The 27,816-nt window shown below is 36.5% G+C and overlaps 2 protein-coding genes across 4 annotated transcripts; one reads left to right on the forward strand and one right to left on the reverse strand.

The window, feature by feature from the left end:
- Window positions 1–1,430: 1,430 nt before the first annotated feature.
- On the reverse strand, window positions 1,431–18,703 carry LOC137939497 (uncharacterized). 3 transcript variants are annotated; one of them, XM_068784781.1, is made up of 10 exons: window positions 18,601–18,703; window positions 17,855–17,939; window positions 17,648–17,749; window positions 16,666–16,764; window positions 16,438–16,505; window positions 15,967–16,107; window positions 14,004–14,045; window positions 3,695–3,852; window positions 1,977–2,078; window positions 1,431–1,792 (listed from the first exon to the last, which is right to left on the reverse strand). In XM_068784781.1, exons 4-10 carry the CDS (start codon window positions 16,722–16,724, stop codon window positions 1,637–1,639), a joined length of 726 nt encoding a protein of 241 aa, XP_068640882.1. In that variant the 5' UTR covers window positions 16,725–16,764; window positions 17,648–17,749; window positions 17,855–17,939; window positions 18,601–18,703; the 3' UTR covers window positions 1,431–1,636. The 3 variants fall into 3 exon arrangements, with proteins under 3 accessions (XP_068640882.1, XP_068640881.1, XP_068640884.1); XM_068784780.1 differs by lacking the exon at window positions 17,648–17,749; XM_068784783.1 differs by lacking the exon at window positions 17,648–17,749 and having other exon boundaries at window positions 1,432–1,792; window positions 3,740–3,852.
- Window positions 18,704–20,263: 1,560 nt separating this feature from the next.
- Window positions 20,264–22,430, forward strand: LOC137939101 (BTB/POZ domain-containing protein At5g41330-like). The gene has a single exon (XM_068784290.1). It carries the CDS (start codon window positions 20,958–20,960, stop codon window positions 22,356–22,358), a length of 1,401 nt encoding a protein of 466 aa, XP_068640391.1. The 5' UTR covers window positions 20,264–20,957; the 3' UTR covers window positions 22,359–22,430.
- The last annotated feature ends 5,386 nt before the right edge of the window (window positions 22,431–27,816 follow it).

The following is a 27,816-nucleotide window of genomic DNA, read 5'->3' on the forward strand; positions in this document are numbered from 1 at the left end:
GAACCAGCAGTAATGGCATATCTCAATGGCACGCAAACGAGGTCGTCTGCATTATGGCGGTGGGAGTATGAGACGAGGGGCAACTAGTCGAGTCCAGACGGCATGCCTACATGCCCGCCACACAGCTCCATCCATGATCACAACCTTGGTTGGGCATGCAAACGCGACCCAGAGGGGCGCACGCACGGCAACAGCACAAGGTAAGGCAATGCGCATACGGTAGAAGAAGCGTGTATGGCAGTCATACAAGTTTGGAACACAACGTTGGCAAGCCTAGCACGCTCACAGGGCCTTGGCGCAATGCACGCAAGGTTGGGCAAGTCGCACACAAGGCAGCAGCAACGCGTGCGCTGAGATGGGGTTGCGGCCAGGATGGGGGGCGCACCAGCACCATGCATGCCAGCAGACGCACGCGCAGGCGCACGTCAAAATGGGGTTGCTGCCAGCAGACACGCGTGCAGGCACATCCAAATAGGGTTGCGGCCAGGATGAAGCACGCGAAGGCGCATCCAAGCGACACGACAATTTTACTCGATCGCTCGCTTGCTTTACCTATTTAATTATAAAAAGATATGAAAGAAAATTATTTTTCCGTTTATAAACTCGAGTCAACTTACCTAATTATTTCTCATTTGGTTTATAACAAAATGGATATAGATAATTGGTTTTTTGCACCCCAAGTACCAGTTTACCTGGATTATATATATAATATATACCGCCTTAAAAGGAAGAGATTTGTTGAAAAACAAGTATGGGAGAGTCTATGGGAGAGTCTTACATGACTCTCACAACAAGAAATCTCACAAAACCAAACATGGTGAAGTCTAAGAGGAGTCTTATAAAAAAGAAGTCATATTGAAGAGGTTAACGGTATTTTAGTTATGTTAGTCTTCTATTTATGTTTAGTTGTTTAATTGTTCTAGGACTTATCTTTTAATGTTTGACTTTGGGTATAATTGAAACATTGGCAATTTATCTATAATCTAATTTTACTTGTTTCCACTATTATAAATAGAAGTTCATTATACTCAATTATAATGAAGTCAATAACTTCTCTTTAATTCAACAAGAGTCAAAGGACAACATGTTTTATAGATTTTTTTATAATATTTCATAATTTTTTTATGAATCTTATTGGACGTGTTTATTTCAATTTTCAATTATTTTTCAGTTATTTATTATTTACAGTCTTATCATGTTTATGTGGTTTTAAAATATTACATTAAATATCGACTACCCATTCCGCCAATTACCAATTTACAACCATAATCAGGTGATTCAGAGGTTTAACATCTGGAAGACCTAACAAAACCCTAGTCAAGCGATTCAAAGGTCAAACATCTGGAAGACCTAACAAAACCCTAGTCACTTGTTCACATAATGACATGACCTACACAACAAGGGCTAATCTGAACCCAATTAAGCCAAGTTAGACCAGAAGAGACCACATCTCTAATTCAATCTAATTGATCCACTTCAACATTGGTTCAATACATCAAATAAATTTTTTTCTATATTTTAAGGAATTCCAGACTCTTTAACAAGGGCTCCAAAAGTGATTTAAGTAATAGGGTATAAATGTCAATCACCTGCATAGGGACAACAACAAACATCCCTTCTAAAAGATCACCAATTGTTAGGTATTTGGAGATTGCTGGTAGTTTTCTGGAATAAATCTCCATGCTTGATGTAGTATTTGTTCATTAATGTATGGTCGCAAATCCGACATTAAACAGTAGCTGTCCAGTTCGCCTGAAGATGAGTTGTAATTCAACGACTCAACCACCTTTTCCTGCAAAAGATAACAGTGGTAATTCAATCTAGACTGCTTATAGGACAAGGAGGTAGCGGTACAGTCATATGCAACTGGGTATTGTCAATGCTACCAAGCCAGGCAGACTGGCCACAACCCATATGGAACAAGAAATCATACATAGCAAGTGTCAAAAGAGAGCAGATTCAGATATGGTTTTTACCTGCATTTTGTAGTCTAGCTCATACATGTTTAGAACAATCCTCATCATTACAGCATATTCTGAGATTTGTAGGCACTGGTAGTGGTACAATTCTGCCTCATCCTGGGGAATAAAGAAAGGATCAGAAGCTGTCTCCCAGTAACCAATAAATTTCAGTTGCAGACAAAAGCTACACGGTTGCATACACAACAACAAATAATCCTATAATTTTCTTCAAGGTAGCTTAAATTAGTGAGAATGGTTCAAAACATATTTCTTGAAAAAAAATACAAAGAGAAGAAAAAAAAGGAAACCATCCTCAGGATTTGAAGCACTCCAAAGGAGCAAATTAGAGGCTTAGCAGTCTAATAAAGGCACCTCCACAAACACCTAATGCAGAGACATTCATTTGCAGGGTCCAAGAAATTACATCACAGCAAACTTCTTTTACTAAATAGTGTTCCTATAAGACCCATTTTGCCATAAGAAAGGTGGGCACTCACTCAACAATTTTCACAATATAATAATATAAGTAATTAGTTACTATAATAATAATGATAGTGGGAAAAATCCCATAGGTTACAGTTTAGAACACTATGTTATTTATTTTAGTAGCAAAAAAATTCAAGTTTACTTTTTATTTTAAATACATATAATTTTAATTTTTAAAAAGGGTATATAAGTTAATTAGGTCAAGTTAGGGTGGGCTGGGTCGGGTTTGGTAAAACCCATCCCCTCCCCAAAGCCGCATGAGTTTTTTGGTTTGAGTCGGGTTCCCTACTTAACCCAATCTAATGCCCACCCCACCCCTAGTCCTGTTGGCATCTCAAACTCCACTTCAACCAAGTTGCTTGCTCTCAAGCAGGGGCTCCAGATTTTTCGAAGTCGGTTTCTTAGTCCTCTCCATGAGGAAGGCGACTCCAGCAACATTATCACTTGGTGCTTCAATCAGAAAGATCCTCCTTGGCATCACTGGAATGTATTTTTTGAAGTCTTAGACATTGCAAAAAAATATGTTTGTAATGAGACTCATATCCATAGATCAGTTAATAGTAAAGTCGATGCTCTTGCCAACAAGGAGGTTTCTCTCCAATCTCCTGTTGTAAGAGACCCACGTCCAAGATGTTCCTCTTGTAGTTCTTGCCTTCAGGCTTAGGGTTGCATTAGGTTCAAAATGTCTTAGTTTCATTAGGATTGTACTTAATTACACTAGGGTTTTAATCTGAGGTTTATTTAAACCCATACATGTAGTGCAAAGGTAATCCAGATTTTCTAAAATTAAGAATGGTAAAAAAGGATGACAAATGTTCTGTTAGGCCTAGTTTTTGCCATATTTAACTCTGTGCCCAGTTTGTGGACAACATTTCAGGCCATCATCCATTAGTTTAGGCTTAGATGTGAGGGGAAGTATTAGTGAGAATAACTCCAACGAGCTTAAATCTAAAAAAAAAAAAAAATAGTTATTACTTGGGAAAAGATCTCTTAACCTTGGCCAGTCATTTTAAAATGAACCTGAACCAAACTTTAATAAATAGTAATAATAAAATAATCTTCAAGACAAAATCTAATAAAACTGTGTAAACTTTCTTAATTAGTACATTAGAAAGAGTAAAATCAGAAATGTCTAATCTGCTCATGGATTCCATCTAGTGGTGAAAGTGCCACATATAGCCCCGATAAATTAGTGCAAACTAATAACTAAAAGATCATGGTTAAGAATGAGAAAGTACATCACGTACCAAAAAGGAACGTAGAGAATAATGCAACATAGATAATTGCACTACCTTATCAAAACAAATACTTTTATGGAGTGAACTGTGACTCGTTTCATTAATTGAGGTCAGTATACCAGCTACATCCACTGTCAAATACTCAAGTTCATGAAGCAACTGTTTCACTGCAGCAAGAGATTAAAAAAAAAGGAACCTTTTAAAAGATAAGAACAGAAAATCAGCATCATACCCTGCTAACTTCAAACATTTGAAATGTCGATTAAAAAATCAAAATGATAGTCCAAGCACGCTTGCAATTAGTTATGTCTTGATGATGATAAATAAAACACTTACCCTTAAATTATTGAATCCAAAAACACTCTGAGAGCTTACCACAGTGTGCACTAATGGCTATGACAAAATAACAATTTCCATAGTTGGAAGGATCCAATGAAGATAGACCAAATCATTGTCAGGGCTTTTCTCTTAAGACATTTGCCAATCCTACATAACACGCATAATAGAGGACATTTCCAGTGCAGTACTTCTGACGGAAGCTTGTGCTTGCTCCTCTAGGGATTTGCACTCTGTGGTGGATTTGAGTGTGCACTGCTCATGAAATTGGAGTTTGAATCTACTGAAGTGAAGTTCTATTTTGCATTAAATGATGGCTGAATATGCTGAGGATTAAATAGTTAGCCAAACAGCTCAGTCTACTAACTATGATAACATGAACATTCACTGATGTTCAATGGAAAGAATTTTCTGCTTCAGGGAGAGATCTATTCATACATATATTGTTGAACATGGAAAACTAAGATATTCTTGAAAGTTCCTTCCCTGAAGAAGTCCGATGAATGGAATAGGGAGAATATTTGTTATGATATGGCTCGTGGTACAGAGTCTCATTACAGCTCTAACTCCAGGTTCCATGAGTCGGCCAGATCCAATCTGGTTGTTGATGATTCTAGAGTATCTATTCCAAAGTCATACCAGTCAGTCATGGGTTCTCGGGCAAGACAAATAACACCCCCCAGTCTGGCCCCCTTAAAACATAATGCCACAAAATGATGCAGCACTGTTCAACATGGAAGATCTAGCGGAAAAATATCTGACTGGAGATCACCCCACTCATGTTTATGGAAGAAGAGAAAAAAGACTCAATTTAAAGAGGACTGAATTTCCTATTTTGGGCTCAAGTTCCAAGAATAGAAAGACATAAATTAGAAAGTCTTTCTAAGTTGCAATTTCTTATTTGAAGCCAGCTGAATTAGAAGTTTTATTTGATAGTAACTTGTTGTTTTCTTTTTTAGGGAAGTAGCATTTAGCAACTAGCTATTTGGTTAAAGGCTTCAATTAAAAGGTCCTCTTTTAAGAGGCAGCTTCCTGTCTTAAGTGTGAACCTTTGTTGCTAATTAGGGAAGCATAAAGTTAGTAGCTCTATAGCTTAGAAATTGTTGCATGTTTTTGAACTCCTTTTCTAGAAAGTAAATACAAATTTAGACAATCCTAATTGGTGTCTATTTCCTATTGTGGACAACTGGAGTTCCTATTTTATTGGTTCCTTTGCCTATAAAAGGCCCTCATATATAACACAAAACTTAGATTATTCTATTTATTTTTTTTAAAATGATGTATATATTTATTTTTGAAATGATGTATCTATTAACAAAGAGAGAAAAAAAATTAGATTATTCTATTGAATCAAGTTTTGAGTTTTTTCTCTATTAGATAAATTATTTTTTGTGTTTTTCTCTGTTTCCTATTTTTTTCTTAATAGCTGCAAAATCCTATTTTCTGTCCTTCAAGTTTTATCCACCAAACTTAATCCAAATTGTAGTTTTCTTAGTAGTTGCTGAAATCTAGATAACCCAAACTCCAGAGGAAGCATTCAACTCTTTTATTCCTTGAATTTAAACCACTATGCCACATCAATTCGTAGCAAAGCTACCATTCACGTTTTGGGTAAGATTCAAGCATACAAATCAAGGACATTGTTGATTTCATTGGACAGAATATATGGGGGCGTAAAAGCACAATCACCCATGAGGAGTTCCAAAAAGTTGAAGAGTTAGGATATGACCAGCAATTTTGACTTAATTCTTCAACAATTTTCAAAGCTTTATGAAGTTGAAAGTTCTCAATTTGAAGACAAATTAACAACGTTGGAGATAAATCCATGGAGATCGGGCACTTGATCCAAGCTACTATCACTCATGAAGAGCTCACTTCCAAGTAAGTTGTTTTATAAGCAAAATCTTTACCATAATTTTGCTGAAAAAGAGTCACAAAATACTCTAAATGCCAAATGAGATTTTGGTTTTAAAGAAGAGATTCCTGAATTTAATGATGGACAAGAGCCGGTGATTATCTAGATTGGACATAGGTCATTGACAATGAGTTCAAAATCAATAAGCTTCAACCCAAAGTCAAGTTCGCAAGTAGATTAATGGGACGGGCTACTACTTGGTGGCAAGCACTCACCGTACACCAAAAAGAAACTTCCCAAGAAGTTTAAACATGGGAATGCATGAAGCTACTTATAGATGAATAATTTTCGCCTTTCACTCCTCGATAAGCAATGGTTGAAAAGTTTAACAAGCTCACTCAAGGTAATTGTTCTATTATATGTTGGACTTAAGTTCAAAAAATTCAAGAGGACTTAGTGGCAAGATATGTTGATGGCCTAAAACCTGACATATAATTGTGTGCCCAAACTATCATAAATGTTTTTTATGTGATCCAAAAAGCCCAGTTTCTTGAAAGTGGTATAGCCAACACTAGGCGTGGCATTGAGCCGAGTCGAGCCTTGCCGAACCCAAACCTGCCTATGTTTGAGTCGAGTTTGATTTAAATATTTCGAACTCGAGCTAGGGGTGGCATTGAGCCGAGTCGAGCCTTGCCGAACCCAAACCTGCCTATGTTTGAGTCGAGTTTGATTTAAATATTTCGAACTCGAGCTCGAGCCGAGCCCAGCCTCGAGCCTAAAATTGTTATCGAGCTCGAGCCCAATAATTTTAACCAAGTTCGAGCCGAGCTCGAGCTTCAACATTCATTTAAAACTTTTCAAAAAAAACATGTTTAATAAATTGTATATAAAATTATGCATACATTTTACATAAAATTGGGCATACATTGTACAGAAAATTGGGTATGACCTCTACATAAAATTGGGCATGACCTCTACTTAAAATTGGGCATAAGGGTGGCATCGAATTGAGCTAAGCCCGAACCTTCATATGTTCGAGCCGAGCTTGATTTAAATATTTCAAACTCGAGCTCGAGCCGACCCTAGCCTCGAGCCTAAAATTTTAATCGAGCTAGAACCTAATAATTTTAACCGAGTTCAAGCTCGAGCTCTAGCCGAGTTCAAGCTTAACCTACGTTTAATACTCTACATAAAATATATGTCAAATAAATTATATATAAAATTATGCATACATTTTATAAAAAGAATGATAGGGGAGGTTCGGGATTGAATCTCGATAATGGATTAGAACGCACTAATATTAATCTTTTTTACCCAAATGTTGTCTAGCTTATTTTGTAATTTTTGAATCTGGCCATAAATTTACTATGGCCTCCTTAGCGCCCCTGGTTGAAAATTTATATTCTAGGAAAAACTAGAAATATTTTTCCAATGATACATATTTCCAAAAAAAAAAAACCTTTAAATAAAATGCTATTACTATTAGTGACTTACTAGAAAATTACAAGAAATATTTTAAAATTTTCTTAGGAAATTTAAATGGACCTCTTATTGCCTCTTCTAGGGAAATAAATAAAAATTAATAATTAATCTAATATATTACTATACTTATAGATATATTTTTAATCAAATAAAATGTCAAACACAAAATTGCTATGAAAATTGCCTCATGCTAAAAGTATTACAGCATCAACTGTCAAATACTTATTCAAAAATTATCTATACAGTTTTTGTAGGAAAATCTTACTTAGAAAATTATAAGATTTTTTTAATAAGAATTTCCAATTAGAAAAATATTTCAAAAAAAATGAGGCACTAATAGTCCCTAAAAACGTATTTCTACTAAAAATATTTTTTCAACATTTATTAAAAAAAAAAACACTAATAGTCCCTAGAATCTTTTATTAGTTTTTTCATTTGTTTATGATCTCGCACATGCGAAATCGTCTTCTCGCAGGGGGGGGGGGGATTATTTTTCCCTTCTAACTTAGGTCCTCTGGTTTTCCACCGAGGACGAGGAAGACGCGAAGGGAAAAGCTTCCAGCGGCGCCGGCGAGGAACTTTCGTCGACAATAACGGCTGCGACGGAGGCGACAGCAACGGAAACAAAGGCGAAGGCAGACGACGGGGAAGAAATCGACCAGCGGCCACATAATCGGCGTCGACAAAAAGGCAGAAGGCGACCGGCGAGGCAGCTATCGATGGTGACAGAGGCGGCCACATCAACGGACGGGAGGGGCTCGGTGGTGACGAGGGGAGGAAGAATTTTTCCCCCCTCGCACTCGCTCCACTCAGCGCTCCAACTCTTGGTCCTGCTCCCTGGTCCCGACTCCCCCAAATCCCGCGCCACTCGTTAAATTAACGAGCCGGCTAGCGAGCTTTCGAGCCGAACCTTGATTCGGTCGAGCTCGACTTGTTAATTTAAACGAGCCGATCCCGGATCTCGAACTCGGCTCGAGATCCAGGTATACCGAATCGAACCGAGCCTAGCTCGAGCCGGCTCGGTTCAAAGCCACCCCTAGCCAACACTCTTCCAAACCTTCTACCACCCAAAACAGTATCCAAACATTTAGTACACCCATGACCTCATCCAAACTCCAAATCCAGCAACCAACCCCTCACTATCAAATAGATTAACCATCCAAAATTCCATCTCAAACACACCCAACTTAACCACTAATGAGGAAATCTGATCACTAGAATCTGCTCCCTAATGTGGGAAATCTCAATGGCCTCAAAAGGAGAAGCAATTGCTAGTCAATGAAGACGGGAGCTCAAAACTGGTAGCATTGTCTACTGTTGATGACAAGGAGGAAAAAGAAAATTATGATGAAAACTTCGAAGAATAAGTTGAAATAGTTGACAGTAGGGTTATGGCTCTAGTTTGGTGAATAGAAGGGTCTTTTACACTCCTAAACAAGAAGAAGATTGGATGAAGTATAACATCTTTACCTTTTACATTTTTTTGGGAGGTCATACAGCAGAAGTTATAATTGATTCAGGTAGTTGTGAAAATATGATCTCACAAGATGCAGTTTCTAAAGTAAACTTGAAGAATTAAGCCCACCTGCATCCTTACAAACTAGCATGGCTCAATAGTGCTCATGAGTGAAAGTGCCTCAAAGATGCTTATACTTTTAAGATTAGAGATAGGTACACAACTCCTACTTGGAAGACCTTGGAAATTTGATCAAAAGGTAATACATAATGAGGAGAAGAACGCTATACTTTCTTTATTGATGGTAAAAAGGTTAATCTTCAGCTGGCAAAAGACACTAGTCTTCATACCAAGTCCAAGTCAGTGGCATGTCTTTCTTTGACAGATTAAGAGCAAGAATTGAAACCCAGCAAAATAGTTTTTGTTCTCATCTCTACTAAGCATCACTCTACACTAAAGAGATTTCAACTATTCTCAAACATGTCCAAGGAGTATTTGATGAATTCCAAGATGTGTTTCTCTCAGATCTACAATCTGGTTTGCCCTCGATGCAAGAAATACAACAAGCAATTGAGCTATCAGAAAATTCTACTTTACCACACAACCCAAGTCATCCCATGCCATTAAAGAAACAAGAAGAGTTGAGAAGATAAGTTGAAGAGTTGGTGCGAAAAGGATTAGTACAAGAAAGCTCAAGTCCTTGTCCAGTCAGGACCCTATTGGTGTGCAAGACGGATGGAACATGGAGAACATGTGTTGACCGTAGAGCATAACAAGACCACATTTGAGTACAGATTTACCATACCAAGACTTAATGAAATGTTAGATCAACTCAGTAGGGTATCAATATTCTTTAAGATTGATCTTAGAAGTGGCTGCCATCAAGCATTCGACCTACAGATGAATGCAAGACCTCTTTCAAAACAGGAGAGGGACTATATGAATAGCTTGCGATGCCTTTTGGACATACTAATGCCCCTAGCACTTTCATGAATGAAGTCTTGAGACCATTCATTGGCAAGTTTGTGGTAGTTTATTTTGATAATACTTTGATTTATAGTCATAACTTATTGGCACACTTGAAGCATCTCAAAGAGGTTTTGGAGAGTCTATGGAAAAGCAGAACTATATGCCAACCTTAAAAAGTGCCGCCTAGCCACGTCAAGTCTCACATTTTAGGGCTATGAAGTTTCTAGAAAGAGTATCAAGCAAGATCCAGCCAAAATTCAAGCAATCCTTGAGTGGCCATCACCTTCTAATGTGCAAGAGGTAAAGTCCTTCTATGGTCTAACGAGTTGTTATTGGAGATTTGTTAAAAATTTCAGCACTATCATGGCTCCTATTTCTGATTTGATGCGGAAAGCTTCTTTTGAATGGGCTCCAGCTAAAGAAGCCTTTGATGCTATCAAGGTGCCACTTACTTGTTAAGGCATAGTCCCACATAGATTAGTGAGTACAAAGATCTTGAGTTTATTAGTTGGGAAAGAGGTTTCCTAAGTTGACTAGTCATTTTGGAATAGGGCCTTGGACCCAATTTAACATGGTATCAGAGCAGGTACTCATATGTGGGCTTGCACCTAAAAACTATCTACTTGTAGAGCCACAAAAAATGGCCTACACTTAAAAAAAACTATCTACTTGTAGAGCGACAAAAGAGGGCATACACCTAAAAAAATTATCCACTTGTAGAGCCACAAAAGAGGGCCTACACCTAAAACTGCCTACTCCTAAAATTATCCACTTGTAGAGCCACAAAAGATGGTGTACACGTGAGGGGGAGTGTTAAGGAATAGTCCCACATAGATTAGTGAGTACAAAGATCTTGAGTTTATTAGTTGGGAAAGAGGTTTCCTAAGTTGACTAGTCATTTTGGGATAGGGCCTTGGACCCAATTTAACATTACTATTGCACATTGTTTAGCCCTACCATATTTTAGCCTATTGTTTGAATTGGATTGTGATGCATCTAAATTAGGAAGTGGGGCCATTCTCAATTAAAAGTCAAAATCTATAGTTTTTAAGCGCTAAATTGAGTGGAGCTACACTTACCTATCCTACCTATGATCTTGAGTTTTATGCAAATTGTGAAGGCTTTAATGTTTTGGATATACAAGGAATTCATGTTGTATTCTAACCATGAAGCATTAATGGGCATCATGGGCAACAAAAACTACATCCAAGGCATGCCAAACGGGTGAACTATCTTCTAGAAGTCACCTTTGTTCTTAAGCATAAATCAAGTATGCAAAACAAGGTTGCCGATGTGTTAAATACAAGGTATGCACTTCTATATCCATGAGAATTGATGTTCTTGGATTTTAGATGATCTTAGAGCAACTTGCTAAAGATGATCAATTGAAAAAGATCCTAGAAGAAGAGCTGGAGGGTAAAAATGCAGATTACCTCATGTTGGATGGATACTTATTCAAGGTAGTTGTTTGTGTATTCCCAACACTTCACTTCATCAACTTATCCAAGCAAGACGCTTCAGTAAAGATAAGACAATAGCATTGATTCATGAAAGGTTTTTTTGGCCTAATATAGATCGAGATATTGCATACTATGTACAAGGTGTCATGTGTGTCAAACAAAAGAAAAAAAGGTCTTCTACAAATGCAGGATGTTGGATTTTTGAGTTGAGCCAGTTCTCTCCCAAAATGACTAGCTACTTAGGAGGTTTATCGCCCAACCTTGTAACCCATTAACTTTTTTTCTCATTTTTCAATGTGGGACTTTTTCCCACTCAACACTCCTGACAACCAGGTTTACACATGACAGGCCTAAGACGTGGACACAAACCCTCTAATGGGGCATACAGACTCCTTCATGGAGCCCACAATAGCAAACTCCTACCTTATGGAACCTACAACATACAAATAACCTAGGGAGCACAAACTAGGTGTTAGCCCACACACAAACCTGCTCTGTACCATGTTGGATTTTTGGGTTTAACCCAATTCCATCCCAAAATGACCAGCCACTTAGGAGACCTATTGCTCAACCTTGTAACCATTAACTTTTCTTCTCATTTTTTAATGTGGAACCTTTTCTCAACTCAACACAGGACTTCATACACCTCTTCTATTCCAACTTGCCATTGGATTGAAGTCCCTATGAATTTCATGGTTGGGTTGCCATGAACCAGAAGAGGATGGGATAATACTTTTGTAGTAGTTGATAGATTCTCTAAAATGGCGAAGTTTATTCCTTCTAAATCAACTCATGATGCAAGCAAAGTAATTGAACTCTTCTTCAAAGAAGTTGTCAGATATTATGGATGACCAAAATCCATAGTTTCTTATAGAGTTAACAAATTTATGAGCAAGTTTTGGAACAACTTGTGAAAGCAATTAGGGATTGAATTGAAATTCAGCACTCCATATCACCCTCAAACAGATGGTCAAACAGAAGCTATGAACAACACTTTAGGCAATATGTTGTGAAGATTTAGCCTTAACAAAGTTAGAATTTGAATTCAATAGCACTATGAATTGGACTACAGACTTTTTTCCATTCTAGATAGTTCATGGTTACAACATGCAAAGTCCTCTTGATCTTTAGTCCTATTCCTACAATTGGACATCCAAATAAGACATCATATACATGAATTCTGGATTGAAGGCGATACATGAGCAAGTCTGCATGAATATTGAAGCTATGCAAAATACAAAGAGCAAGCCAACAAGCATAGATAAGAACTTTTTTTTTCAAGTTAGTGATGAAGTTTAAGTTTATCTTTCTAAGGAACGACACCCTGATGATGAATGTCATAAGTTGAAACCAAAAAGCTTGAACCTTGCAAGATATGGGCACAGATGACGGATAGTGCTTACAAGGTGGAGCTACCTACTAAATTGCAGATTAGTGATGTCTTTAATGTGACGCATCTTATTCCTTATTATGGAAAACTCGATATTGAGAACTCAAGGATGAGTCTTTTTTTAGAACAAGAGAAAGATGCAACACATTTCAATCTGGAAGATCTAGTTGAAAAATATCTAAAGACTAAAGATCACCCCAAAACCTCTCATGTTTATGAAAGAAGAAGAAAAAGTGAGACTCAATTTAAAGAGGCCTGAGTATCCTAATTTGGACTCAAGTTACAAAAATAGAAAGTCTTAAATTAGAAAGTCAGTTGCAATTTCCCATTTCCAGCCAGCTGAAGTTAGAAGTTTTATTGGACAATAACTTGCTATTTTCTTTTTAAGGGAAATATCACTCAGCAACTTGCTATTTTCTTTTTAAGGGAAATACCACTCGGCAACTTGCTATTTTAGTAAAGGCTTCCAGTAGAAAATCCTCTTTTAAGAGGTAGTTTCCCGTTTTAAGTGTGAGTCTTTGTTGCTAAACTAGGGACGCATAAAGTTAGCAACTCTATGGAGTAGAAGTTTTTTCCTATTTTGAATTTTTTTTCTAGCAAGTAGATACAGATTTGGAAAGTCCTAATTGGAGTCTATTTCATATGGTAGATAGCATATAAATTTCCTACTTGTTGATTTGTTTGCCTATAAAAGGAGTAACAAAAAAAATAGACTTTGCTATTGAATAAAGTTCTGAGTTTTGTTCTCTCTTGGATAAAATTATTGTGTTTTTCTCTGTTTTATATGTTTCTTAATAACTGCAGAAACCCTACTTTCTGTCCTGAGATATTTACATGAGATATAGTTCAGTATAATTTTTTTATGACACATGGGAAAATATTTTTACTAAAGCTCTTGACCAGAAACCATTACTTTCACATTGTAAAAAGCTGGGCATGTTAGAAACATGTTTTAGCTTTGAGGGTTACAGTTGCAATGTCAGTTTATAAGCAAATGCTATTTAAGTAAAGGAAGATTGATCAACCTAAACGGGTTTTTATGTCTCCAGAAACAGTAAGTTGGTAGAGGGCTCCCTCTATTCTCCACATCTCTCTTTTTTTTTCTAAGAGAGGGCATATTTCACTAAAACCCAAAGACAAACAGCAAACAATCTCTTTTTCTTCCTTCTTCATTCTTCTTTGTTGCCTATTCTTGATTTCAATCACTATTACTTTTGTATTTCATCCATTTGTTAAGAATGATGAGAAGTTTATTACAAGAGTAAGAATTTATAACATTATTATAGAATATATAAAATAGAAATTCTATATTTATTCCTCATTTTCACAATAGATATTAAAGCAGCTACAAGTAAAAGTGAGATAAGTACCTCCAGCCAAATTGTCCTGAAGTCCTCGAATACAAGCGTTCACTTCTGTGTGCATGTAAAACATCATAAGCATTTCATAGTCACTCATAATCAAACAAGCAGACCAAGATATACTCATGCTCTCATAATGAAAATGAATGTTCGTTTTTTGCCAAAAGAATGAAACCACGGCTTAGATTAGGTTTAGACCAGACTAATTTTATTCCCATGTGCATAATCTCAATGATTGTCTGTCTCTAATTCTAGAACTCCAGTGCAAGTTCTGAATTCCAAATTCCTATGTTTCAATTGTATCAAAATTTTATTCAATTTTTCATTTATAAGAAGATGAGTGAAGGTGACAACAAACAGTCTTTCTGCTGCAGTTGTACTTCAAGCAGATGCAATATCTGATGATGTAAAAGATAAGACACCAGCTAATGCATAACAAGTCAGAAGTATTATTCAAGATAGAAATAACTTCAACCTCATCAATTATAACAGAAGATGTAAGTTCCTAAGTGCCTTGCAGTTGTAGTTATAGTCATGCCCAAATTATAAATCCATAACTCTGTACTTTACGACAGCAAAAAGATCAGAGATGCAAGTGCCAAAACTAGAGACCAAATCTAAAGAAATAGGTATCGGAGACTTAACAGGGGCACTAATAATGAGAAAATAAGACAGGATTTATATTGTATTCAAAAAAGAACATGGTTTGATATGGTTTGTACATGTCCAAGGCTATCTAATGTTCACTGACAGGAAGAGTTTTATCTTATTAATCAATAGACTAATAAGATATAATGGCCAAAAAATGAAATTGATAAAATGGTAAAGAAAGCCATAAAATCAATGGTATTAGCAACCAAAGATAGAGATGAAAGAGAAAAATTCATGTTGTCAGCTGCAACATAAATTGATGCTGATGACTTAAACCAAAAGGAGAAACAAATTTTATAAGATAAATTGTAGAACTCTCTCACCCCCTCTTCTCTCACCATTAGCAGATAAGGAAGAGGTGCCTCCCCTCCTTTCTCAAAAAGTATCTCCTCTACTCGAGTAACGCTCAGGGGTACTTCAAAAAAGGAAGGAAAAAAACAAGAACAAAAAGGACAATGATGAGTCTGAAGAAATTTTGCAAATTTTGAGAGAAGTTAGTCTAACCATTTTTATATCAATTTCCTGTATACCATGATGAGTATTCAAGCATAGATGACATTTCTTTCCTACTGAATAAGCTTCCGGATAAAACTTTCATCTCCATCTTTCCATACCACTTTCAGATCCAATAAATGCATCATTCTTCACGATTTTATGAATAGTCATAAATTGGGATTGCAACAGAAAACAGATAAATAAAATAAGTAACATATGCATTGTGGAAGTGGTCAGATAAACGATAAACAAGTCCAACTGCAACAAATCCAAGATATGTCAACTTCGCAAATAAAGACAGCTGATATTGATGAGACATATATAGCAGGTATTATTGCAAGAACGTTGTTAAGATAGACCATGAGGCTCCCTGGTTCCAATATTACCATGATGATTGCCATTAAGATATTTGATGTCAGCCAGCTATTTACACTTTATAACATGGATCAGATTGGACATTTACCAGCATCACACTCGTTAGCTATGTGGTTCAAGCAACCATATAAAAAGTTTCATCCCCAGTGGTTATGAGAACTTTATCACTCTTATAAACAACTCATCACAGACATCCAGTCACAAGGTCAAGAGCAACGGCCACAGCATGAGGCACTGATGGACTCATTTAACCATCTCAGAATTACATATCTATGCAGTGTTTCATGTCAACCAGATGAATAAGGCATCAGAAAAGATTGTTATAAGAATAAGCTACATTATGTAGAAGACAGTGCAAAAATTGGCTACTTGTCCTGGAAGTGCAGTGCAACACTCTTGATACACAGAAACAGACCATATCAAGCTAGAGAATCATGGAAAAAATTCTTACACTTGTTTATGTTTTGCACAGCAGTATCCACAGGCCTACATCCAGCTTCAACATATCTCTTCATTCTTTCAGTCCCATTAGCTTCAATAATTCTCTCAACTACTTCAGATGTCTTCACCAGCGGTGGCCTCCTGAGTGACTCTGTTTCCAGTACATTCAATGTCTAGATCATGAAACCCAACCAAGGATAATACAAACAATAAAAGCACGTATATTCTGTTTCCAGTGCATCCATCAATATGCATGTTTATAGGCAAGCAACTCCAAGTTTATGCCTTTGCTCTTCATGTGCTACATGTAGAACAAAAAAGTAACGGTTTCACTAGGCAATCAGTTGGACCTTCACTTGAGTAACATCTCTTTGTTTGATTGACCTACTCTTTTAAAACAAACCCATCAATATGACATAAATAATAAATGGTAAAGTAAATTTGGGTACCTAGTTACAAGTAACAAAAAGAAAAGACTCACCTAGTTCACCTCGAAACCCAGCAATTAATCTACTTCCAACAGTTGCAAGTTCATCGAATTTCACAATTCTATAACAAAATTGAATAGACAAATTAGAGGATAACAGGATTATACAAAAACATGATTTATGTCATAAAAAGACTTAAAATGACATGTTTCTTCTTTAAGTTTCTTTGTGAAAATAATAACTAACATCAACATGTATTCAAAATAAGCTCCTAGACATACCTTGTCATGAAATCAAAAAAAAGATGCTGGGCTTTACTGGCAACTTCTGGACCTTTCATTCTCCTCGCTCTTTAATCAGCTCCTATATACACATTCTTCCTACAAGGTTCAACTCCTGAATTAATTCAAAACTTTTTGTAATCGGATGTGAGTCCTTGTTCTTTGCAGCTAACTGTATGGGGTCTACTCCTGGTGATTTTTCTGAAGCTTGATTTGAAAATCAGGATTTCTAAGTTCCGTTGATTGTGTGCTCGACTCCATCAATAGGTGTTCGACTCCACATTGATGTATTTGACTCCTATGAATATGGATTTGACTCCACTTCTTCCAGACCGTTGCTTGTAACCACTTTTCAAACTTGTTATGCTGCCTTTTCTATCTGTGTTTGCCTGTAGTACCATGTGATCAAATCCATATACCTTGGACTCGACTCAATTTATTTCTTGAAGTGTTAGAACTTGAATTTTTTAGCATAGTGGGCTTCTTTTTCCTTAAATACTCGACTCCTTTGATGTGGAGTTGATTCCTTTTACCAAACTTTTAACTTGAAGTCAATCTGTTTTCGCTTAAGAGTAAAATCGTCAAATGTCTATGTTTGTTATCATCAGAATAGTGTACCTAGAGAGGTCTACGTGCTTCTTATTCCTCATTCTCCCCCTTTTTAATGATGACAAACATATGATTTAAAATTCGATGCAGATGACATGACATGCACTTTAAGTGAGATTTTTTATCTACTATCCCTTAGTGTAATTTGTTTACTCCCTCCGATTTGTTACCTTTTTTAAAGTTTTAGCTCCCCCTTTCTTTAAGACTTTATTCTTATATTTTTTTTAAATCATTTTGAATCTTTCTGGAAAAAGAGGAACTTGAAAGTGGTTGAGTCGATAAAAATGAAATATTTGGACTTTAAAAAATTTTGTGCCCCATACAGACACAAGATTTCAACCCCTTCAGCTGCTCTGAAAACTGGGTCTTGTACCTGATTTCTAGAGTTTCCGTCGAAGCTTATCCACAAGCTCAAGCTATTCCATTTGGCAGTCACTCGGAGGTTGGATGGAAACAAGAGAAATGAACCAATATTCTACGTCCATTGACAAAGACGATAGATTGAGGTTACAGAGACGAGAGCGAGACAGAGACTGCAAAGACAAGAGCGAGAAAGTGAGAGAAAGAAAGAGGGAGGTACCTGCAGCTCGTTGAAGAATCTTTCAGCGAAAGAGGGTCCTGGCACAGCAGATGGAAGGAATGGAGCTCCAGAGGGTGAACGTTTTCTGGCTCGACGAAGGAGACAAGAGGGAACATAATTAATCGACTTCCTTTAAAAGAAGTATACAATTTGAAAAAAAAATAATTAGAGGGAAAATTTTATAGATAATAAAAATTATTAGAGAATAAATAAAACTCTATGGATAAACTTTTCTATTTATTTTGTTTTCTCTCTTTCTTTATTTCTTTCTTTTCTTTTCTCGTAAAATAGTCAGATGTTGATACAGATCAATATGAGATTGTCTCAACTTGTAACTCTACGATCTCTATAGTCATGTACACTTATAGCTCTATAATCATGTAAATTATTTTATCATTCTGTAACTATAAATACATGTATCAATGAAAGTAATAGCATTGAAAAATATTCTTTTATTATCCTGATCATCTTGATCTCTATCAGATATAATTTAATCGGGCAATGTAACCTAATTAATTAGTTTTTAGGTCAGGATTGAACTATAACAAATTAATATTTTATAACGAAAAGGCATTTTGGTGTAAAATATGTGAAACTATCTCAATCATTTGATCATGGCAGTATATATTGTTTCAAAAAATAAAAATAGAATAAAATAGGGAAGGTGACACTTAGAATAAGTTCCTTCCGAAATGCAACTAGTCTCGAGCTTGAAACGGAAACAGTAAAGCTCGATTCAAGCTCACATTTGCTCCCGGAAGGTCTGATTTCGCTCGCCATGGCTCGACCTTGGATAAATCTGCTGTCGTCGATCTTGGCTTTGTTCGTCTTGTCAGGTAATGCTATCGATGTTTCAGATCTGGATGATTTGGAGTGGTTAAGTGAACAGGAAGGGTGTTTTTTATGAGCTGATAGATTTCGAAACAGATTCCAGTTTTAGAGAAAGGATCTATCATTTTGAATTTTGAATTTTTTTTATATCATTTAGTTAAAATCTTGATCAATCTCACAAAGGTGCACGACCTAAAGCAAGATTCAGTAAGAAAGAACGAGGATGGTCAGAAATTGAGAAGCGAGATCAGATTAGAATTCATAATTATCTTTAGTTAAGTGATTCGCTTTCTGTTCTTCACAGGATCAAGATATCTTTGCATGATTGACAAAAGCTGAGAGCCATGGCGTATGGATGTGATATTGATTTCTAAATAAGTAATTCAAATAGAATTTCTCTCATAAAAAATGAAATTTCTTATTATTTTGATTGGTATTTCCGCATGGAAGTGTAGATTTGAAGAATATTATGGCTTGATATTGTCTTGAGAAACATTAATGATCTTCCCTTTGAAGGATCGAAATCTTTTTTAATTCATTTGCTTCAAAACGAAACTGATATAGTCATGATCTAATATGAGTTTATTTTTTCAGCAAAGGCCAGCAGGAAGAGTGGATGAGAAACATTTACTTGAAGCTTCTAGCCTAGCAATTCAACGGAAGTTTCGTGCCCAATCGACATTTCCCTTCCTTCAGATGGAACTGAAGCTTCCGAGAATTTTGTTCTTGGAATTTGTCTCAGGTGTGAGCTCTCAGGTCTTAAAAATAAAAATATTTAAAAAAGGCAAGAGCTTTAAGATTGACTAAAACATTTTACTTGATTAATTACATCTTAAGATTGCAAATGTTTGTTTAACTCTAGAAAATTTGTGGGACCTACATGACATACATGTGACATGGGTCCTACACATTTGGTGCTACTTATGGTCTCTAAATTACTTTTAATAAAATGAGTCATGATTAATGAAAGAAACTCCTACACAAACAAAGTTCAAATTGACTTCAAATAATCAGACCTTTTTCCCGATCTTTCATTAAGAAAACACTTTTTTTGCTTAAAACACGAATACTCGATCAGTTGGTTTGATCTTAAGTTGAACCAGATCGATTAGTTTGATCTAGTTCAATCATTTTCTTATGAAAAAATGGTAAAAAAGATTTAAGATTCAAAGCATGATAGAACCTAAGACTGATTTATGTCTAACTTCAATAAAATAATATATATACGAAAAATAAGAAGATGACTTAATTGGACCCAATCTAACCAATGGTTGAATTAAAACTAGTCATCCTATTGGTTTGAGGCCAATTTGGTTTTAATAACAAGGATTGTTAAACCCCACTATGCCACCCACCAAAGGGCCATAGTTGATACAGCCAAGGCTTTAGAGTAGTAGTAACATTTTGGGTCCCAATGTCACTATGGTGTAATTTTCTAAAATTATTTTAAATTTAATAATTATATCACATTTAACACGTTTTTTAATAGACGTAAAATAAATAAAAAATAAGCATTCCCTAATCCCAAACCCTAGCATCTTATAAAAAAATCACATTTTTACATGTGACAACACTTCAGCTATCCAAATCTCCAATTAGGAGAATTTCAGGTCTTCCGTAACCGCCAGCCCCACGAGACTTCTCCTTCGGCGTCTCTGTCATTTCCCCGATGCTTCCTTGAAGGGCACGTTTACATTTCTTGTTTTGGTTAACAGTGGGAACCGGGAGGAGAGAGAGTCCAACAACGGATTCTCTGTTTCTTCCCACGCATTGTTGACCGCAATTTGAGTTTTGACCCTCTGGAGGGCTTGAGAGGCCTGCATTGACCTTTAATTGCCGTTCAGAATTTGCAGTATTTAGTTCATTTCGCAGCTCCTACCTGTTCTAGGGTTTGCGAAGCCACTCGATCTGCAATTATAGAAGTCTTTCGCAGCCCAACTTGAAAAAGCTTATTGGGTTTTAGTTTTTCTGTGCTTGTTTTCTTTCAGTGCTGCTTTCAAGGATTCCATTTTGAGATTTTGAGGTGGGTTTGCTCTGTGAAAGAAGACCTTTGAGAGTTTTCTGTGCTCTTTGAAGCTGTTGGGTATTTGGGTTTGATTTTTTTGGAAGGGATTTTGAGGTATATTTTGAGAAGAGTTCAGGGGTGGTTTGGATTTAATCGGCGTCTTCTTTCTGAAGCGCAATTGAGGGTTTCCATCAGTGGTGTACCATTTTCCCTGCATTTTTGCTGTTCGGTATTGGGTTTTCGATATCTCCGAGCTTTCCCCTGGATATGCCTCCTTTTGCTGGACTTTGCGCTGTCGCACCGGGCATTTCCAAGAAGAAGGTCCAGACGAACGTCGTCGCTCTCAATGTTGGAGGCCAGATCTTTCAAACAAGCCCTCAGACCCTCAGCTTAGCTGGTCCGAATTCTCTCCTTTCCTCGATTTCGAACGCCTCTTCGATCCTATCTGATGACCCTTTCATAGACAGGGACCCTGATCTCTTTGCCGTTCTTCTGTCCCTTCTTCGAACCGGGAATCTCCCATCCAAAGCCAAATCATTTGATATCCAAGATTTAATATCTGAAGCTGAATTCTACGGCCTCCAATCTCATCTAGTTTCATCTTTATCAAACCCCTCTCAGTTCGATGCGTTCAACCTCGAAAAATCTCTGGTTTTGCCATTAAATGGCCGGGATTCTCCTTCCGCTATTTCCTCCACACCTTACGGGTCTATACATGTTGCCCATGGTAGCAAAATTACTTCCTTCGATTGGTCGCTGCATAAGAAAGCAACCATTTTAACTCAGTTTTCTGCGGTGGACTCTCTTCTGTCCATTTCTCCTTCCATTGCTGCCGCCGGCGCGACAGACTTCTCTGGTCTCCAAATTCTCGACCTAGATGAAGGGTATGTAAGGGAGACCATATATTGGGAGAACCAGACCAAGTCCAGTTCTACAGTCCAAGCTATTGGCTCCTCACCCCAGTACCTATTCACCAGCTTTGAATCAGGTCGACGGAACTCGAATTCCATCATGGTTTATGATCTCTGTGGGAGCTTCCAACCCGTCATGGAGATTGCCCCGCAGGAAATTTATGGTGCGGAGATTGATTCCGCCCTCCCTGCCACAAAATTGGAATGGATATCAAGTTTTAATCTGCTCATGGCTTCTGGTACACATGGTGGACCATTTGGTTTGCTGGGTAACATCAAATTGTGGGACTTGAGGTCTTCCACTCCATCCTTTGAGTTGAAAGAAAAGGTAGACTGCTTCTCTGATGTTACTGTATCCAACAGCCTCTCTGCAATCTTTAAGGTTGGAGTGAACTCCGGAGAAGTTTTCATGGCTGATCTGAGGAAGCTCAGCCTCGAGGATCCATGGGTATGTCTAGGCGAAGGAAGAAGGGTCAATGGGAAGAAAGAAGGGGCTGGCTGCAAAATTCAAAGCCATGGGAATCAAATCTTTTGCAGCAAAGGTGGAGATGTTGAAGTGTGGTCGGAAGTGTTAATGGGTTCTTCCAGAAGTAGCGAAGATGGATTGAGAGACAGGGTATTTAGGAAGAATTCAATGGGTAGAGCAAATGACATGGGTGGATGTAGGATTACAAACATGTGCTTTGGTGGGAACAAGATGTTCTTGACAAGGAAGGATCAACAATCTGTTGAAGTGTGGCAGTGTCCTAGAATATGACCAAATTAAGATGAATTTTTTGTAACTTATTTTTTTCTTTAATTTATTTGATAAATGTGCATTTCTTGTAAATGTGGTTCTTTCTGTTCATCCGAAAACTAGAGAAAAAACTAGCTGAGGAAGAAAACAAATTGATACTTGACTGCTTCATCAAGTGGATGTAATAATTAAAAACCTCTTTTTTGTTTCAGATGTGCATGAAACATCTAATTGTTGTTTCAGATATCAGTATAATTGTTAACCTCTTCGTACAGAGCTTGTTCTGATATCAGTTGGACTGAATTGAAATTGAACAACTGAGATCTTGGAGACCTTGTGTTCTATATAATCGGATTAGAAGAAAAATAAGTACGAAAAATATAAGATTTATACAGGTTCGCCTCAAGGTAAGACTACGTCCTGTTTTCCACCACTATAGTATAAAATCCTCAAACTACCCTTAATGAAACTGCAGTCAAAGGTTAGTCAACTCAAGCTAAGCTTTTAACAGCTAACCTTTGGAAAGCTTCTTTTAAATATTAATTTGGACAGAATGAACAGATATAGCACCTAGATGTCATTAAGATATTCAGGGTTCCTTGCTTATGTTCTGCTTCTCCTTGATATTGGCCGAAAGGAGCGGATGGTGAGACTATTTCTTATGTTTTCCAGAAAATAACCCTATTGACATGATTCTTGCAGCCAACAGCCAGCAGCCAAAAGATGTTTTTTTATTGTTTCTTTTTGGCATTTTCAATCTGAACGATTGATGGGCCACGGATATCATGGCAGCAGTTTACAACAATCGTGTGAATCACGATGGGTTCGGGCAAATTTGTTTAACCAAGCAGTTCATCTGCGTGATTTGTTTCTAATGGATTTTTTCAAGGCTGGTGCATAACCTCTGAATTACAGGCGGAAATCAAGGGATCTCGGGTTGAGAAACCTCTGTTCTTCTTCTCAAAATTAGAGATGACAACTGATCAAGACAGGGTCAAAACTCCCCACCTACCCCATCACATTGTCCTGCCAAAAACTCGTGATGGGGTTAAATATTCAACCCTTACTAAAAGTTTCAGTAACATTGAATTTAGCTCATGGAAAAGATGCTTTCTGGCTTTCTTCTTCTCCTTGTTATCTTCGGAAAGATGGACTGGCCAGCCCATTTTTTTCAGACACAAAGACACTTCAGGCTGGCTTCTGGCAGATATCAATTCATCTTCGTTGGATGGTGCCTTCGTGAGCGATTTCTTGTCTTCCAGACAAACCCTTTTTGAGGTTATAGACAAAAACTCTGCACCGAAAGACCTTTTTGTTATTTCTTTTTGGCATTCTCAATCTAGAAGTTTTTTTTCAACCACAGAAAAGCTTCAAGAATGGCCACGGATGGTGTTAGCAGTCACCAAGGAAATGGCAAACAGGTATTGGACAAACTTCTATTATCAACGTGATTAGGCAAACAGTTCGTCTGTTATGTCGAGAATGTATTCTGATGGATCTTTTCTTGCTCCCCCTTATTGGATTTATCTTTTCTGTTGTAAATTGTATATAAATATCACTCTTAATTAATATTATACTTCAGTTTAGCATCTCATACATTATATACCACGTTGAAGGGTGATCAAATGAGGGTGATCCATACTTAACCAATCACATTTTTCCAAAATCTTTTAATTTCTTATTTTTCAAGACAAGATGCCTACCCCTATCAAAGACAATGGGATGAACATAAGATTGGTAGTTAATTCCATAACAATGAAATCAATCATAATTCCTAGAAATAGAGTTTGGTATACATCATGATCCATATGCCTATTTTACAAAAATTATTTTAGAGGATGGTTTACAAAGGTGTCACCCTCCTATTTGGTTTTTGGTAAAAAGAATTAACTGTTGGGTATACGACCAAAGTCTCACATTGGTTAGAAGTCGGGAGGATCTTGGATATGTAAGTGTGGACACTATCTTCATTGGTATGAGGCCTTTTGGGGTAAAACCCAAGAGTAAATCCATGAGGGTTTAGGTCCAAAGTGGACAATATCATACCAATGTGGAAATAAGTTGTGTCCATAATCCTTACAAATGGTATCAAAGTTATGCCCCAGAGTTAGCCATGGTGGATGAATCCTCTGAATGACAAACGAAGGTGGTGAGCCTCGAAATAGATCGCAAAGGGATCCATGGATGTGCTCTATTAGACAGGTGGTGTGCTCCGAATTCTTCATGGACGTGTCTTTGTCTCAACACGGTGAAGAGGAGTTGATCTGGATAGAGCATGCTCTAGAGACAGGTGGTACTCCATGTAAGGTGTGTGCTTCCAACGCATTGGAATGGAAAATCTGGGTTGGTAGAGAGTGGACGGATGGATGATTGTTTGAGGGGAAGATTGTTGGGTATACGACCAAAGTCCCACATTGGTTAAAAGTGGGGAGAATCTTGGATATACAAGTGTGGACACTATCTCCATTGGTATGAGGCTTTTTGGGGTAAAACCCAAGAGCAAATCCATGAGGGTTTAGGCCCAAAGAGGATAATATCATACCAATGTGGAGATAGGTAGTGTCCATAATCCTTACATTAATGAGACCATTGTCCACTCATGTGTGACACTCATTTTCTCATAAAAATATAATAAATTAGTAAAGGTACTAATCAAAATTAGGCATAATCACTTCAAAAACATCATCCTTTATCGAGTTAGAATTAGCCCGTGATTATTGTGTTGCTAACCTACTTTATATTTGTTAATATTTTTAGCTTACATTAGAAAAATCCCAAGTCTATTTCTCTCTTACAAATAATCCCTTTCAAAGATTAATTAAGAGAAGAGTAATTTTTAAATACAACCCTTTGGATATTATATTTTAAAATATAATCAGTTATATGAGGTATTTTGAAACACTAGATAAAGTAACACCATTAGTAGGACCTTATAGAAAAATTAGTAAATTAAACTTTTCTCAAAATTTTTATTTTAGTTTTTTTTAGCAATGTAATTTAGATCTTTCATGACAAAATTACTATTTTTTTCCACAATGCAGTGCTACTAAGATTGTTGCTAGCATAGAGGGTAGGAGGGTGAGAGGGGGCAAGTGAGGATATACATTTATACCCTCCACGTGTAAATACCATCTATCAATGTAATTTCATTTGCACAACCAGAGGGAATATCGATTGATAGATCAACCACTGATAATGATCGATCAACTTAATTTTTTTGGAGCAAAGATAAGATATTAATCGATTAGTTCATCTATAAATAAGTCACTATTTGACAGAAAAGTAACCATTATGATTGACTGATTGATCAAAGGTTGATTTTTGGCAATGGAAAAATAATGGCTAGTTTGGGTTGGGGAATCTATAAATACCCCCACCAAAATGTGAGTAAAGGGATGCATGAACATTTATGTTTGAAGTCCCTTAATGGCAGACTGATCCATCAATTTGGAGGGATGATCGATCATGCTTTATAGCATAAAATAGCCATGTCCTATATGATCGATCAATTTACTATGGTTGATCGATCATTCTTTATTTTTCTAGTCTGCACAGTTCTTGATGATCGATCATAGTCAGTGACTGATTTATCATTCCAATGCTAGATAAAAGCGTTTATATTTATAAATCATGAGAATTTCTCTCTAAGTGCTTTAACATGTTTTTAAGTGATATGTATGATGATTCATAACATGTCTATATGCAATTTAATATCCTAAAGTTTTAATCGCACAAGTACTTAAGGAATATGAGTTAAAATACTCTCTTATGTAAATTGACTGAGTTTAAATGTTTGTCTATTGAAGCTTAAACTCAAGTCTTCACGTTGATTTCTTCCTTGTGGGTGCTTCTTCAAGAGATGTTCTTCATTTTGTGCTCGAGGTCTTCATTTTGGTTTTAATGCTTTAGACCTTGAGATGCTCTTGAAGGTTAAATATCTGAAATACTAGATTTGCAAGTAATTAGTTCAATTTTATTTTGTTATCATAAAAAACAATGTGGGAGTCAACCTACAGTCCACATCTTAAAGGAAGTGATCTTATATGCAAAAGATCTTACATCCAAGCAAGCAACTTCTTGTTCCCCCCTCCACAAGGAACTATGTTTCCCTCTTCGTAGTCTATTGGATCGAATCTATCACCATCCCCGCCTCACTGCTACCACCACCCTCCAAATAAAAAAAATAAAAAAATCTATTATAATTGTGGTCCTATTACCATTTTTTTAATTATAAATATATATATTCTAATTATAGTTTTTTTAAGAAAGACATTTATGGTATACATATGCACCAGGCAACAGGAGAAATTTACCAATATCAATATTTAGAAGAAAGTAGTGGCACAAATATAATGTCCTTCTTTAGATTTTTTTTTCTGCAAAGAATGATTAAAAAATTGGCTTCAATTGGTGGTGTATTTAGATAACCAATCAAATTTTAGTGGAGCAACTAAATCAGATTATATTAATAGAAATCACACAATGGATTTCAAAGTGTGGAAGTTGTAATAGAAAGACTTTTTTTGCCAAAAAACATGTCTTTGTAACATGACATAAACAAGTTAAAAAATTCATAAATCTGAATCAAATCAACCGATTAAACAAAAAATAGTGACCTTAATTAACATTACGGATAATAACATAAACAACAAAATAAGGGTTCTTCTTCCTTTCTCTACTTTGGTCATTCGCCCCATGAATAGAAGTAGGAGTTTGTTTCCTCTCTTGTTTATTTATATCACATCCAACCCGGTAGCAAACCTCCGGCGAGAATTGGATGATTCAAAAGCTTCCATATGTTTGTTGTTAGCAATATAAAAAATAGCTTTTGACATTCCAATTATATAGCTTCAGTTTGTTACAAAATTTATCTCACAATTCCTAGTTTAAACTTTAAAAAAATATAAAATCGGTCTTCAACCACGTCAATTATTTTAGTTATTTGTGGTTTTCGACATTTGGGCGTGCTCTAAACAAGTATTTTCTCTTTCTATCCTACAATGATCCCAGTTTGAATACAAAAGACAAAAAAAAAAAAAAGTGTCGATAGAAATCCCACATTAATGTATATTAAGAAATGGTAGCACATATAAGGTTGAGCTATAATCGACCTAAGTGGATAACCATTTTGGGATGGAATCAAATTCAATCCAACAACAATACTAAACCAAGATGTGTCTATGGGCCTAGGTCTAGTGTGTGCTTCATTGGGAGTTTATGTGTAATATGCTCCATTGGAAGTTTATGCCCATGTCTCAAACTCATTATGTGTAAGTTTGGATATGAGGGAGAGTGTTGAGAGGTAAAAATCTCATTTGATATGTGATGATAAATAATAACGTTATAAGATTAAGTAATAGTCATCCTAAGCGGTTAGTCATTTTACGACAGAACTAGGCTCAATGTAATAATTAATTTTTTATTTAAAAAAAGAAAAGAAAAGTAGGAGAGATTAGAGTTTACACACCCTCTCCCCTAC

Source organism: Aristolochia californica, unplaced genomic scaffold (assembly GCF_029961685.1).
Source record: "Aristolochia californica isolate CCGP_79_NKW_82.1479 unplaced genomic scaffold, dmAriCali1.0.hap1 SCAF_8, whole genome shotgun sequence".
NCBI classification, from domain to species: Eukaryota; Viridiplantae; Streptophyta; class Magnoliopsida; order Piperales; family Aristolochiaceae; genus Aristolochia; species Aristolochia californica.

Coding starts and splice junctions, on each gene's coding strand:
- LOC137939101 (XM_068784290.1), top strand. CDS start 20,958: ATGCCTCCTTTTGCTGGACTTTGCGCTGTCGCACCGGGCATTTCCAAG.
- LOC137939497 (XM_068784780.1), bottom strand. CDS start 16,724: ATGAAAGGTCCAGAAGTTGCCAGTAAAGCCCAGCATCTTTTTTTTGAT. Junction 16,108..16,437: donor TGGGTTTCGAGGTGAACTAG/GTGAGTCTTTTC, acceptor TACTGGAAACAG/AGTCACTCAGGAGGCCACCG. Junction 2,079..3,694: donor ATTCTCTACGTTCCTTTTTG/GTACGTGATGTA, acceptor TTTATTCCCCAG/GATGAGGCAGAATTGTACCA.